Source organism: Saccopteryx leptura, chromosome 3 (genome assembly GCF_036850995.1).
Source record: "Saccopteryx leptura isolate mSacLep1 chromosome 3, mSacLep1_pri_phased_curated, whole genome shotgun sequence".
NCBI classification, from domain to species: Eukaryota; Metazoa; Chordata; class Mammalia; order Chiroptera; family Emballonuridae; genus Saccopteryx; species Saccopteryx leptura.
Window position 1 is genome coordinate 284,422,547 of NC_089505.1, and position 15,871 is coordinate 284,438,417.

At 40.4% G+C, this 15,871-nt stretch overlaps 1 protein-coding gene and 1 long non-coding RNA gene across 2 annotated transcripts in view; one reads left to right on the forward strand and one right to left on the reverse strand.

The window, feature by feature from the left end:
• The window catches only part of SRD5A2 (steroid 5 alpha-reductase 2), a 45,110-nt gene extending 41,432 nt beyond the window's left edge, over positions 1 to 3,678 (forward strand). Inside the window, exon 5 of the mRNA XM_066378553.1 lies at positions 1,994 to 3,678. Coding sequence (XP_066234650.1) covers positions 1,994 to 2,060 — 67 coding nt within the window. The 3' untranslated portion in view covers positions 2,061 to 3,678. The remainder of the gene's footprint in view (positions 1 to 1,993) is intronic.
• Positions 3,434 to 15,240, reverse strand: LOC136401007 (uncharacterized). Its single transcript, XR_010750444.1, has 4 exons — positions 15,153 to 15,240; positions 14,999 to 15,047; positions 5,193 to 5,424; positions 3,434 to 3,551 (listed from the first exon to the last, which is right to left on the reverse strand). It is a non-coding gene; the product is annotated as an uncharacterized lncRNA (long non-coding RNA).
• Positions 15,241 to 15,871: the final 631 nt, after the last annotated feature.

The following is a 15,871-nucleotide window of genomic DNA, read 5'->3' on the forward strand; positions in this document are numbered from 1 at the left end:
TCAGCACCTTCGGAGGGAGAGGAAGAGAGCGTCTTTTTATAGGGGTGACTGGGCTCTGTGAGAGGCAGCTCACCACATCTCTCTCAACATAGCTCCCAAACCCAGCCGCCTCTTGTAGAGAATTATTACTATTTGTCTTTCTGATCAAACTAAGGTGTTTTTTTTTAACAGAATGTGTCATTGTGGTTATAACTTGAGAGCTACCAGCTTCAACTAGTTAAGAGGACAACCCGGTTACTTAAGGAGAAAGCCTTTTTAACAAGATGTATTATTCTCCCCAGGCTGCCAAAAGAGATGACCACAAACTGAATAGCTTTATTCTCTTAGACTTTATTGCTTTATAGTTACCAGGAGCGAATATATTCTACCATTCAATGGATTGTCTTTTCATTTTGTTGCTGGTTTTCTTTGCTGTACAAAGCTTTTTAGTTTAATGTAGTCCCATCTGTTTTTCTTTTGTTTCCCTTGCCTGAGGAGATATATCAGAAAAAAATATTACTAAGAGAAATGTCTGAGATTTTACTTCCTATGTTTTGGAGTTTTATGGGTTTGAGTCTTACATTTAAGTATTTAATCCATTTTGAGTTTGTTCTTATACATGGTGTAAGAAGGTGGTCCAGTTTCATTTTTTGTGTGTGTATCTGTCCAATTTTCCCAACACCATTTATTGAATAGACTGTCTTCATCCCATTGTATGTTATTGCCTCCTTTGTCAAATATTAATTGACCATATAGGCATGGGTTTATTTCTGGGCCCTTTATTCTGTCCTATATGCCTGTTGTTATGCCAGTACCATGCTGTTTTGATTACTATGGCCTTGTATGGTTTTATATCAAGTAGTGTGACTCAATTTTGGTGGTAAAAGACCTGTACTGAGAAAATTATGAGACACAGAAAGAAGAAATGGAAGAAGATACAATTAAATGGAAGCATATACCATGCTCATGGATAGGAAGAATTAACATTGTTAAAATGTCCATACTATCCAAAGCAATCTGTAGATTCAGTGCAATTCCTATCAAAATACCAATGCTGTATTTCATAAAACTAGAACAAATAATCTAAAAATGTATATGGAATCATAAAAGACCCTGACTAGCCTACAGGAATCTTGAGAAAGGAGAACAAAGTTGGAGGAACCATGCCACCTGATCTCTCCCTGGTCTGGAGACAGAAGTCTGAAATCAAGGTGTGCGCAGGGCCATGCATGCTTCTCTCTGATGGTCTGGGGAAGAATCCTTCTTTGCCTTTTCCTAGCTTTCGGTGGAGGCCAGCAATCCTTGGTGTTCCATGACTGACAGCTGCATCACTCAAATCTCCGCTCTGTGTTCACATGGCCTTCTCCCCTACATGTCTCTGTCTCTATGTCTCTTCTCCCCTTCTTATGAGACATCAGTCATATTGGATTAAGGGTTCACCCTGCTCCATTATGACCTCATTTTAATTTAATAAGTTATATTTGTAATGGCCCTGTTTCCAAAGTAAGGTCACATTCTCACATACTAGGAGTTCAGCATATATTTTGTGATGACACAATTCAACCCATAACACAAAGTAATATTTTCTTGAAGGTATATATCCCTGGTATCCCTGGGAACATTTTTCTGGCATTAACTTTACCCACAGCCTTTTGGGTCTCTATTTCCCTACATTTCTCAGGTGAATCCATGGAGCACATCTTTCTGGTCCTTACATTCTTTTTTTATTGTGATAAAATATACATGACAACATTTACTGTTTTCAGTACACAATTCAGTGGAATTAGGTACAGTCATAATCTCGTGCAACCATCACTGCTGCCCTCTGGTTGTTGACATTTTCCAACATTTGTAAGAGTAGGATGCAGGAAGGAGAAAGAAGATGGACAAATGTCCAGTGGGAAGAATCGGGCCCTGAATAAGTATAGGTTGATTTACAAGAAGGATTTCAGGCACAGCAAACCTTAACCGTTGACCATTGCTTGATTATAATAATTTGTTTCTTGTCTTTTAGGTTCTACCTCAAGATCTTTGAGGACTACCCCAAAATTCGGAAAGTCCTCATTCCATTTATCTTTTAAAGAAACCAACTAAACAAAGGAACAAAGCTCCCAAAATGCTGTTGAAAATCACCAAGCTGCATAACCTGTAACCTTTAAAGTTCACATATATATGCTATAATAGTTTGTGTATACACAATAGTAGGCCTTTTGTGTTCTTCCAGCTGGTCTGGAGCATCTGTCTGATACCCACTTAGTCTGTACTCTCACCTACCCAGGGGTCTCTATCTTTGAAGCTTCTACAAGGCCCTTAGCTATTCCTCCTAGAAAGTGCAGAGCTTCTCCACATATTTTTATTCATGTGATCTAAGTACATGTAGCTTTATACATGCTCTATATCAATGTAAGAGAGCGCCATAGTCAAGAAAGTTGGGTTGAGGGCAGTGTTTATAGAACTAATTAAAAGATACATATTCTATACCCATACAAAGAGTAGCAGAGATTTAAATTCTGAAATTGCACAGCCCCACAGAGCAAATCTGTGAAATGAAAACTCAGTCACATCTTCCTTTTCCTTAGTTAATTATGAAAAATAGGAAATGATTAGGTAGACTTTGAACAGAGGAAGCCCTCTCTTCAGATTGCTGAAAATGCAACCATCCATTGACCCCATTTCAAATTTGTGCGTTGTCTCAGTGCCTCTGTCTTCCTGAAGATTTCATAACCTCTGCTGGGGATAGCATAGCCTCACCCAGAGAACTGCTATGGGTTTTACTGAAGCTTCTAAAGGTCTCAAAGAAAACGGCATGACAGTGCATAGCTACAGAGGGAGGAAAGAAGTGTTTTAGAGTGGCTACTGTGAACTCTTTTATCCTAGGAAACTGGTGGAAATACCCAAATAATGAGCAAACATCAGATAAGGAGATGATGACAGTCAGATGCTGCTTGGCCCAATGAGGTGTCTACAGTGACAGTGAAGCTGATCAGAAGAACCCAGCAACTTTCCTCTCCTGGAATCTTCACCACTGTTCCCAGGATCTGATCAGGAAGGTGTGTCCTGAACATCAGTCCTCAAAGGGCCCAGAACAGAAGCTGAACGCTGTAACCAGAGGGAGGAATCTGGACAGAAAACCTGTTTCTTGGGGCTCAGACAGTGATTCACTCAGTTTGATTCTCTCTCTCTGTTTTTACATTCAATGTTTCCAAATTTTAAAAATGAGGTTTCTATTTTCTAGTTTTCTTTAAAAAGTTGCAAGATCTGGGCTCACAAAGCCTGCTAAAACCTGGGACTGATCAGCTGGTCTGCACTAGAGTTTGCAACCCCTGTGGAGGGGCCCACCCTGGCCCGGTGCTGAGACATTGTGCTCTGGGAGGAAGGGGCTGAACGCTTGTAATCAGAATGTATAAGCTACTTGTCTCCTTGACCTATCTTTGTAACAAGCATTGGTGACAATGAGCAACCTCTTTTGAGAAATGAGCACCAGTATTATATCAGACGCAGTGCTAAGTGCAGAAATTCCCCTTGCAAGACACACAAGGAACTCTGAAAAGATCTGAGGATGATGTAGATTACTGAAAAACGCAAATCATAATCAAATGTATAAGTGTTTTTGCTGTTCATTTAATACCTCCTGAATCATGGATGTTAACTAACTTTCCTTGAATTAAAAGACCCCTGGACTCATTAAGATTTCTATAAGGTTTTGGGCTGTGGTTTTTTTGTTTTCTTTTCTCATATGTTTTTTTTTTTTTTTAGTGTTGCCTTTTCTCTCTTTGTTCTGCCAACTTGAAATTAGGGTCTTGGAACTGAAACTAAAAAAGAAGAAGGACTTACAGAGCTTCTCCACCACCGTTCAGAGCTCCACTCCAAGGAGGTGCACTAAAGGTGCAGGGAAATGTGCTAAGGTTGGACGCCACCCCTAATGCTCAGGGGGACACAGGAGCGGAGACACACTCCTTGAAATGTTTTTTAAAATATAGCTGGGGCTCTGTGACTTCCATTTCTCACCATGACACTGAAAACTGCCTTTCTTAGACCCTTCATTTGATAAAATGAAGGTGTGGTAGAGATCTCAGTGTAGTAGAGATACAATAGATAGTTGTGTTCAGTTTGGAAAAGGTTTTAAGTCATAAATCACCCTTATCCTCAATATAATAAGCCACATTAGCTCCACTGTATTCTGAAGAAGAAAAGACCATTAATGAGAAATTTGCAATTAAACAGTGATTTTGGTGGTTTAAGCCCTTTCAGGAACAAACAAATAAAACTATGATTTACTGCCCTGTAGTTGTGCAATGGCCTCCCTGACTTTCTGTGGGACCTGTGGCATCTCACCAAGAAGCAAGGGGGAAAGCTCTTGGCACATGAAGGGAGGGACTCATGAAGAGTCATTTCCTTTCTTGCCTGGACTTTTAATTCTCTAAAGGGCTGTGAGCTGAGATCCAGGCATGGCAGATAAGCAGGGTAACACTAAATGTAAAGCAAAACCTTCTAGAGGAAGCTGTTGATTGTTTTATAGCCTCTGCACTATGCCATGATAAAAGAAGAGGCATGGCGCCAGACGGTAATGTGGGTGGGTGCTCGGGAGATTTAATAGCCATTGAGTGCGTTTAATATCTAAGAAAGGGATTTTCTCTTTCTCTTTATAAGTCTGCTGAGCTGTGACCTTGAAAGGTTCTATATTTTTTGTATTGTTTCTCATTTCTTCCCACCAACCACAGCCTGGGATTTGTATGAATGAAATATGTTGTTGGGGAAGGTTAAAATATGTACTAAGCTGTGTTGGTTCCTTTCGTCCCAACCTTCTTAGGTTCAGGGTTTGGCTGTGCTCAGCATAGTCGGGGCCTAGGTGAAGGATACCTGATATCCTCTCCCACCTGGCAGGCTGGCTGAGAGGAGGAGAACGGAGGGAGGGAGCAGAAGGAGGGGGGACTTATGTGGGAGTGGAGAGATGGGGTGGGGGAGAGTTGACAAGGAGGAGAAGCAGAGGGCCTTGGGAGGCAGGGCCCCTCCTGACACAGGGCGCTCATACCCTTCTCCACGTGTGCAGGCTGTGCAAGTCCGATCACTTCATCATCCAAAGGAAGGTAGTCCCCCAGAGTGAGAGAATAAGCTCTTCTTGTTTTCCATAAGGGAAGCGCCGAGTTTTTGAAACACAAGCCAGATGGCTGTGCCTTGCAATAAATAACTTAATTGTATTTATGTCCTCTCACCTCATAAAGATGGTTTTAAGTCTCTGCATCAGTGACACATGTGAGAAAGAGTTGAAGGAATTGTTCTGAGAAGCGTGTGCAGAGTTCAAGTTCCGTGAGGTCAATGCGGGATGAGAGCACCCAGAGGAAGAAGCATCTGCCAGGGTTTCCCTGTGGTCTGTGCTCGCTTTTACTCCAGAGGCTCCGCGGTACCAAGTCTTCCTCACAGGGATGTAGCTTTTTTCAGCACTGACTAGAAAGCAAATACATACTGTAAGATCAGTTACATTCAATTAATGAATTCATTAGTACATTAATTCCTTTAGTTAATTAATTCATTAAAAATAAGATTCTTCCACTATATAGAGAGGTATAAGCTTGAATATAAAATGTGTTAAGTTAAAGATGCATATTGTATAAATTCTAGAGCAACAGCTTAAAAAAAGATATAAATAATAAACTAATAGTGGAAAAGAAAAGGAATCATAAAAAACTACTCAACCCCCAAATAATTAAGGGAAAGAAGAAGAAATGAGCAAAGAGAGGAGAGGGAAACAGAGAATAGTGAAATATATAGTAAATGTAAATTCAACCATATCAATAATTACGTGACCTGTAAGTGGTATAAGCATGCCAATGAAAAGGCAGAAATTCTCAGACTGTATAAAAACGCAAGATCCAACTTTATGCTATATACGAAAAACATGCTATAAATACAAAAACTCAGATGAAAAGTAAGTGGATGTTTTCATATCATATAAAAACATTAGTTAAAAGAATCTGGAATGGCTGTATTTGTATCAAAGTAGATTTTAGATCAAGAACTATAAGTGATAAAGAGAGACGTTGCATCATGATGAAGAAGCCAGTTCTCAAGAAGATAATCCTAAATTTGTATGTACCAAATAACAGACTTTCAAAATATATAAGGCAAACATTTATATGTCTAACAGGAGAAATAATATTCATAATTGTAGTTCAATTTCAGTGCTCCTCTCTGTGAATGTTCCCCATACACTTTCAAATAACCTATATGTCTAAGAAGAAATCACAAGATGAATTAGAAAATATTTTGAGTCAAAGGAAAATAAAAAGCATGAGGTATCAAAACAATTTGTGACTTTGGATGTCCACAACTAATCATGATGTAGTAATTAGGACTATGTTTACAACTAAGGTACCAGAAAAATATATGAAACAATGTTCATATGTTAAATAACAGATGGTGCATGAAAGTAGTTTCTGTGCAAAGGGAAATAACCTGAGCTGACAATTTCCTCAATGTATTAAATAGAGAATGTTTCCAAGCCACAGCACAGGGAAGGAAACCCAAACAGAGCCAGCTGATGGTCTCCCTGAGTTGATAAAACAAAGGTGAGGATTTGAGAACACCAAGAAAGCTAGAATGCTGAGAATCTGGACAAGCTGGGGAAGGGTTTGGAGAGGCATTTACTTAAACTGGGTCCTTATTATGTCCATTATAAAACTAGAGATAAAATTCAAAGATGAATAAGACTCCCAATATATCAAAATAAAAATTTAGGATAGAAAATTTTAAAAGATGAAAACAAGCTCTGAATCCTTCTGTACAGTAGTCCTTTGGCCTCTGGGGACTCTGTCTAATCCTTCTCTGGTCTTCTCAATTCAGCTGATGCCTACTCTTCCACAAATGAAGCATTCCTTTTCCCAGATTGCAGGTGCTAGGAATACTCTAACCCCCCCCCCCCACACACACACACACTTGGCTACTAGCAGAATTATTAGCAGAGCATAATGTGGCTGGAATGCCATCACACTTTGTAAATAGTTCTAATGCACTCTCTTCTCCATTCTAAGAGTCTTAGAAATATGTTAAGTAAAAGCAGATATGTTCTGTCCTGTATCAGTTTACTGATTATTTTTTAGCCTGTAAGAATGGTAGGAAAAACCTAGACGCTTGGTTATCTCTGAAGACAAGTCATATCAAACTTTTCATCCATTAAGCAAACCTGTATTGAGATAATCGCCTAGCCACATGCAGGAGAATGGACAGGAGCCCCTATCTCACACAATAAACAAAGGTTAACTCAAAGTGAACCATAAAGCTATATATAAGAGCTGAAAAGATAAAACTCCTAAAAGCAAACAGAGAAATAAGTATGTGTGATGTTGGCTTAGACAAAGATTTAAGTTATGACAGCAAAAGCACAGCAATAAAAGAGGATTGGCAGGTTGGACTTTATCAAAATGGAAAACTTTGTATTTCAAAAGACACCAGTGAAAAGGTAAAATGACAACCCATGGACTGTGAGAAAAATATTTACAAATCATATATCTGATAAGGGACTTATATCCGGAATATGAAAAGAACTCTTACAACTTAATAATAAAAAGACAAATAACCCAGTTTAAAAACGGACAAAGAATTTGAATAGACATTTCTTCAAATAATATATACACAAATGTCCAATAAGGATATAAAAAAGATGCTCAACATCATTAATCATTAAGGAAATGCATATCAAAACCTCAATGAGGTGCCACTTGGCCAACCAGAACGGCTATAATAAAAGACAGGCGATAACAAGGGTCAGTGAGGATGTGAAACAATCAGAACTCTCATGCATTGCTGGTGGGAACATAAAATGGTGCGGCATCTTTGGAAAACAGTTTGGCAGTTTCTGAAAATGTCAACTATAGGGTTACCCTCTAATCTGGCAATTCTACTTCTATGTATCTATCTGCTTTTAGTTGGGTTAAAGCACCAAGTGACCCGAAATAACAATTAAATATCTCTTGGCAGGGATTAGTTTGTCTGCTAGAGCCCGTCATAAGGCAGAGAGCACACTAAAGGTACGAAAGCAGAGGTGAGAGACTGAGCAGTGCCTGGAGTGCCCTCTGGTGGGAACTGCTTGAATGTGCAGAAGGGGTGGTGGAAACCAGCGTTGGGATGAGAGAGAACTTGGCACCGCAGGGACTGGGGAGAGAGGCCAAAAAGGAAATAAAAAGTAAACTTCAAGGGAGAAAGATTTCATTAATCTTAAGGAAGACAACAAATCTGCCTGTGAGTTCCCCATAACTGGAATGTTCCAGAAGAGTGCAAGATGATTTGTTGGGAACTGTCAGGTTGAATGTTTTTAAACAGCATTACAAAGAAATTAAAGAAGAAACAGTCTTCTATCTATATCCCTATACTGTATTTACTCTGAGTTTTCTGTGGTATCATTTACCTTTAGCCTAAAGAACTCACAGTAACATATCTTATAGTGCAAGTATGGTGGCAGTGAATCCCTCAGCTTTCCATTATTTGAGAAGATCTTTCTTGAAAGATATTTTTGCAAGATACAAAATTACAGGGTTTTTTTTTTTTTGGGGGGGGGGGTCAGTGTTTTAAAGCTGTTTCATTGTATGCCTACCTCCTTGGTTTTGGAGGATAAAATGTGACCATTCAAATTGTTGTTGAACCTAGTAAGTCGTTTTCTCAGAAATGAGGATCTTGTCATTTTCTCTTTGTCTTCGGGTTTCAACTGTTTGAGCATGGTGTTTCTAGGAATAGTTCTCTTCAAATTTGTTCTGTTTCTTGCTTATGGAACCATGAAATCTGTAAATTTGGGGCCATTATTTTTTCAAACACTTTTTCTGCCTTCTTTTCTTTCCTTCTTCCTTCTCTAACTACATTTCATGTGTGTAAGACCTTGTGAAATAGTTTCACATATGCACAAGGCTATGGTCACTTTTTTCTTGTTCAGATTGTATACTTTTACTGATCCATCTTCAAGTTACTGCATTCAGAGGAAAGCCGCAAAAAATAGAAACTCACTGTGTTGTTCCATTGTGTCCCTTGCTGCTAATTTTTCTCCTTCAAAAAAAAAATCCTACTTTTGTTTTCTGTAGAGTCTCAGGTAGTTGTTTTTGTAGTTTGTCTATATATTATAACTCTTATTGGTAGCAAGATGAGGTTTTTGTTTTTTACTTTTAAAAATATTTATTTAGCCTGATGGAGCAATCATTTATATTTTACATTTTATTTTTTTATTTTTAAAGTTGAATTTGTTGAGATGACATTAGTTCACAAAACCATACAGGTTTCAATTGTACAACTCAATAAAACATCATCTGCCCACTGCATCATGCGCCTGCCACCACAAAGCCTCTGTCTGTTTCCATGTGCCCCTCCCCTTAGCCCACCTCCACCAAGCCCCGCCCCCTTTCCTTCTGGCTATCACTACACTATTGTCTGTGTCTTTGTGTTATATATATATGTTTTTTGGTTAATCCCTTTACCTTCTTTCATCCAGTCCCTGAGCCCCCTCCCCTCTGACAGCTGTCAGTCTGTTCCATGTGACCCTGCTTCTTTTTCTATTTTGTCCATCAGTTCATTTTGTTCAGTAGATTCCACAGATAAGTGAGATCATATGGTATTTGCCTTCCTCTGATTGACTTCTATCACTTAGCATAATAATCTCCAGGTTCATCCATGCTGTTGCAGAAGGTAAGATTTCTTTTTTACGGTCACATAGTATTCCATTGTGTAAATGTACCACTGCTTTTTTATCCACTCATCTACTGATGGGCACTTGGGCTGTTTCCGGATTGTGGCTATTGTAAATAATGCTGCAATGAACATGGGGGTGTATATAGTCTTTTGAATTAGTGATTCAGGAAGATCAGGTTTTTAGGTGTTCATTTCCCAACATGGTAAGCAGAAACTAAGGGTATTATTTTACTTTGAAGTCAGTACAGATTTTATTTAATCTCTTACTATTTACACAGTCATATTCACAGAAAGTTCTTAACACATTAATGAGCACAATGAGTTAAAGTTTGTAAAGCAAATTAAAGAAAGGTTAAAAAATTTTCATAATAGCCTGACCAGGCAGTGGCACAGTGGATAGAGCGTCAGACTGGGATGCAGAGGTCCCAGGTTTGAAACCCCGAGGTGGCTGACTTGAGCACGAGCTCATCTGGCTTGAGCACAGCTCACCAGCTTGAGCCCAAGGCCGCTGGCTTGAGCAAGGGGTCACTTGCTCTGCTGTAGACCCCGGTCAAGGCACAAATGAGAAAGCAATCAATGAACAACTAAGGTGCTGCAATGAAGAAATGATGCTTCTTATCTCTCTTCCTCCCTGTCTGTCTGTCCCTATCTGTCCTTCTCTCTGTCCCTCTCTCTGTCACAAATAGAAAACCAAAAAAACAACTGTTCATAATATTATGCTTATTAATGAAGACAATAACATACATTTACAACATTTTTCATTGATTTAGTCTCAGTTAACTAGAACAATCTTGCTGACTTTCAATACCTTGGTTTCTTAGTAAAAAAAAAAAAAAAAAAGACTTTATTAGCCTGTCCTGAAAGATACTCTACAGTGATGTGAGATGTTGGTTGTGTGGTTAAATGCATTTGGGATCTGTAGGATCAAACAAAGTTGAATAGGGTTCTTCTCTGCAGTATTTTTCAAAACTTGTAATATGCTAATATGAGTTATAAATTTCCAAAAAGAGGACAAAATCAATATTACGGTACTTTTTTTTTTTGCTTTTGTCTCAGGCTTTAATGTGGTTCATCATACCACTGTAATTGATCTTATTTAAAACTCTGATATTTTGTTCCTCATTGTTTTTTACACTAATTTGTTTTTTAAGTTCTGCATCAGAATATTATTCATCTTGATTACTGAGTTTTTTGGTGCCCCTGAAATTTTGTGAGAGCCTCCTTTTCCTCACTCCAGTCTCCGGAACCGGTAGGGTTACAAATAAAGTTTTGTATCTCCTGAAGCATAAAATCAAACAAACTCATCAACTTATAGGACCTTTATGGCTTTAGCTCTTATCTATATGAATGTCTATCTCCTCTCTTTCTCTACTTGACTTCCTTATTGTCGCAGAAATATTCTACATGGACTCCCCCCCTTCAAGCTTTGTTCATTTTCCACCCAAAACAGGACTGGCTTCCCCTCCCATTTCTTCTCTTCAGTGAATCCAAATTCTCCTTCAGTGTCCTGCTCAAGTCTCACTTGCTTGTTACAAGTGTCCCTGACCTCTGGAGGGAGGCCAGATGGGCTCCCTTGCTGCTTTGCTGTTCATGCAATTCCCCGAGGTCCCAGACAGCATGTCCTGAATTACGTGCTCCCTAAAATAGTTTCTTGATCATGTTATGGGTTTATGTCTTGTCCCCACTGTGGTCCAGGGACCATGTCTCACATTTCTGTATCTTCTTATTTTATTTAATTAAAAAAATTTTTGTTTTTAGTGAGAGAAATAGGGACAGACAAGGACAGACATAGGGAGGGAGAGAGATGAGAGGCATTAACTCATTGTAGCGGCACTTTAGTTGTTCATTGATTATCCTCATATGTGCCTTGACCTGGGGGACTATAGCAGAGTGAGTGACCCCTTGCTCAAGCCTGTGATCTTGGGCTTCAAGCCAGCGACCATGGGATCATGTCTATGACTCCTCGTTCAAGCCAGCGACACCACGCTCTAGCTGATGAGCCTGCATCAAGTTGGCAACCTTGTGGTTTTGAACCAGGGTCCTTAGCATCCCAGCTTGATGCTCTATACACTGCTTCTATCTTTTTAGCACAAAACATTGTGTGAAGTCATGCAGGGCTCAGTAACTGCTATTGATTTGATAGGTTGCTTCACAATTCCCTCAATTCACTTCTGTTCCCTTGATTCTTTGCTCTTCTCTTTTCCTTATCCACAAACCCATGAAGATCCAAGGTTCACTTGGTTTCAGATTAAGCCTATATTCATCCCTTTTGAACTTGACTCTAAATTCTAGGTGTCAACACGAGACAAAGTTTGGAAGGACTTCTCCTAAGACCCTGGTCTTTGGCCCCTGGAATGTGGCTCTTCCACACAATACCATGTGCGGGTGCTACCTCGATAAGGAATGTACCTACCTATATAGTTTAAGTTAAAAAAATTTGGCTCTCAAAAGAAATTTCAATCATTGTACTGTTGATATTTGGCTCTGTTGACTAATGAGTTTGCTGACCACTGCTCCTAAGATATATAAGTTCATGAACACTTTCCTGAAAATACGACTCAACTCACCATGTATAGATCTAATGTGTGGGGGAGACTGACTCTCAATCTGCCTCCCACAGGTGTAAACAGCAGAACTTTCCTTCCGGCAAAAGTAGGTATCTGATCAAGGAGATACCTGATGGAACAGTGGGTAGGGAGGTATGTGTTCTCACAACACGTGTCTTTATTCTATAAGCATCAGTTGTTTCATCCTCTTCGCTGAGAACCTAAAACCATGCTCGCCTTTCTGCTCCTTACACTTATTTCTGTACGGAGTAACTTGCTGCCTTATCTGCTTAGAATATTGTAACCAGAAGGGAATAATGACTAAAAGGCTCTTTACAGTTTACTGAAGGTTTTTCCCAGCAAACAAACATCTGAAGTTTAGATGGGGAGCAAAGGGCTCTGGAACCAAGAGTTCTAATAAAGGGATATCTGCTGTGATTCCTCTTGGGCATCTTTTTTATTAGGTTGGTCTTCCATGCCAGAAACAAAGCCCATGTTTTGTACAAAGAAAATCAGAATCAGTTGGACAACTCATCGATTTTCTGAGTCTTTCTGTCGATGGTCCATTGTATTAATGAGTGCCTTACTCTCCTGCAGCCTGGAATAGTCTAATGCTAGTTTGCTAACTAACTGATCCTTTTGAGGGGGCAAGAGGCTGTCAAAGCTGATGATTCCTAGGATGGGGAGGAGAATAAACACCTTTGGGGAAGTTTGGATTGCTATTAGATGCTTGTCATGCTGTTTTTGTCCTCATGATGCCTGTATTGTAAAAGTAAAACAGGTCTGGGGACTGCAGATTCCTATGTCAGCTGCTTGTTCTCCTGAGCTGACCTTTGGCAAGCTCCTGGGGTCCTACAGGATTAGTCACCAGGGCCAGCACAGGCTCCCCAGGGAGGAAAAACTCCGGGCAAAAACATGGCCTTATTGCGTTTTTCCCCTTAAATACTTGGTAAGCTGGCTGGCCGGCAGACTTCAGACTGGGCTAATGTTGACACCAAAAGCAGAGGGGCCATTTGATCCCTCTGCTCTGGGCCACTCCGTTCTCAGCCTCCCAGGTGAAGAGGGATGAAGAGAGGTAAAATCAAGGGAATGGGTATCAGAGATTAAAGGAGGAAGGGATTTCCTGCTAAGGTTGGGCTCAGAAGTCACCTAAGTCAATATATACGTGACCCTTGCTATGGTATCCAAAGCTTCCCAGCTGGTCAGGGGACAGAATAGGGGGTTTCTAAACAAGAGGAAACACCAAAATGATATTACAAACCACCCCAAAACAACTCACGGACAATAACTGCTGAAGCCCGAGAGAAATCAGTAGAAATACAGGGCTAGTGTCCTATGCTCTTATATATATACATAGAAGAAGAATTTCTTGATAATAAGGTAGCTATATTTTATCATCAGTTTTCTCAAATGCTCATATTTAAAAAAATAAAAGTATAATAAACCAAACTGTCTTAAGAAGAAAGAAGATTGAATAAATGAATAATAATAAACTCTAGGAGTAGGTAAAGCTGTTAAAACTGAGACTCAATGATTAAAAAGGTTACAGTGTTTGTAATAACTAGAGTCTATATATACACTAGTAGTGATCCTTATTTAAATGAGTTGCTCATTAAAAATTGCCCCACTCACAAAAGGGAAGACCTCCAGGTAGGTTTTCAGGGGACAGCTGATTTCCACCTCGGGACCTGGATGTAAAGTGGGAAGCTGCACAGCTCAGTTAATTAACGGAGAGCAGAGCAACTTTGACATCAAAACTATAGTCAGTTTATAAATATAGATACGAAAATCTCAAATAAAATGTTTGAGAAGTGTTTTTAGAAAGTCACACAGGTAGAAGAGGTGAGCTATAGAAGAAATGGGCTCAGGAAACAAGCAACAGAGGATCATTGGAGCTTACGGGAGGGAAGGAAGGAGGGAGGGAGGGAGGGAGGGATAGAGAGAGGGAGAGAGAGAGAGAGAGGCCAGGAAAGCGCACCTGGGGGAGGGGTGGGGAAAGATAGATATCTGCTCCTTACCCTAGAGAGAGAGCTGTCCCTGCTCTTCTGCCTGGAGGGTATTTATCTGCAGGTCTCAGGAGAGGATCCCAATAGAATATTTAGCAGCTTTTCAGGTGTGTCCTTTTAGGGATTTTAGGGAATCTCCACTGATTGGGCGGCAATTCATCAGTGCAGCTGGTCCTGAAGTCAGCTGTGGTATTGCGTGTCTGGTTTTGCTGCTTTTCTGGGCCTGGAGCTGAACCTGAGACCCTGATGTTATCCCTAGTGGTGAGTGCTTAAGGGAGCGGTTGCACAAGGACCCACATGGGAGTCGAACAAAGCTACTCTTTGGCCCCTTGCTCCTCCTCTAAGGGGGACTACTGCATGACTAGCCACACGCGGAGGAAGGAAAGTTAAAGGGAAAGTCTGAACCCAATGACCAGTGATACGCTAGTGGAGAAAAGATTACCCGGGGAATGAGATCCTTGTTTCCCTGTTGCTAGGCACCGGGGGCTTTCCACTCTGGAGACTTTCCGTGCCTGGCCTATCGCTCTTGCTCTGCTCACGTCTGTCTAACTGCCTACCATGTAACCTGAACTCATTATCCTCCTGTTCTACCCTGTCTTCCCGTGGTCACCATGTCCATGACCGATCTGGGACCTCAACTAACAGTTACTCCCTTTAACCCAGATGCGTGCCATCCAGTCTGCTGTTACTTTGCCGTGGTCCACACTACTGCCTATTTTTCTCCAACAATATATCTGGCACGATTTGCTTTATTTATTTATTCATTTATGTATGTATGCATTTATTTATTTATATATTAACCTGCATGGACTTTGTCACAAGGGGTGTCATAAATTTGTCTGGAAACATGCTGGGGATTTAAAAAATGTGGCAGAGTTATTCATTACAAATGCAAAAAATACACATACGATTGCAATAGTATAGAAAATGTGGGCTTTAGAAGGCTTCAGCTCACCCTTGAAGTAAAGGAAAATGAGGGAAGACAGGCTCCTGCGAGGAGAGACAGGTTCGTTTCAGTTTCTGTGTTGGCCACTCTCTTCCCCCGCGGTTGTTAATGATAAACATGGCAGGTCAGCTGCCTGATTAGTCTGTGCTTGTAGGGCACTTAGAGCACATCTGGTTCAAGGACCATACTGAGACCCCACCCAAGCTAATGAATAAACTAACGAACAAAATAGAAGCAGACTCATAGATACAGAGACCAGATGGACAGCTGTAAGAGGGGAGGAGGTTTGGGCATCTGGGTGAAAAAGGTGAAAAGATTAAGCAAAGAAATAAAACCAGACTGACGCAGACAACAGCACGGAGATCACCAGAGGGAAAGGGGGTGGGGGAGGTAGAAGAGGGTAGAGACGGAAGAAATGGTGATGGACAGAGACTGGACTCGAGGCGCTGAACACACGATACAGCGTGCAGATGATGTGTTATAGAATTGTACACCTGAGACCTATATAATTTTATGCACCACTGTCATCCCAATAAATTCAATTAAGAAACAAGAAAGAAAATGAAGTCTAGTCTCCTACGAGTGACGACAGGTTCCTTCCGGTATCTGTGGAGGCTGCTCTTTGCCCTGTGGTTGTTCACTGTAAACACGCCAAGTCAGCTGCCTGATTAGTCTGTGCTTGTTCAGCACGTGGAAGGAGCACTCAGAGCACGTTTGGTTCAAGGACC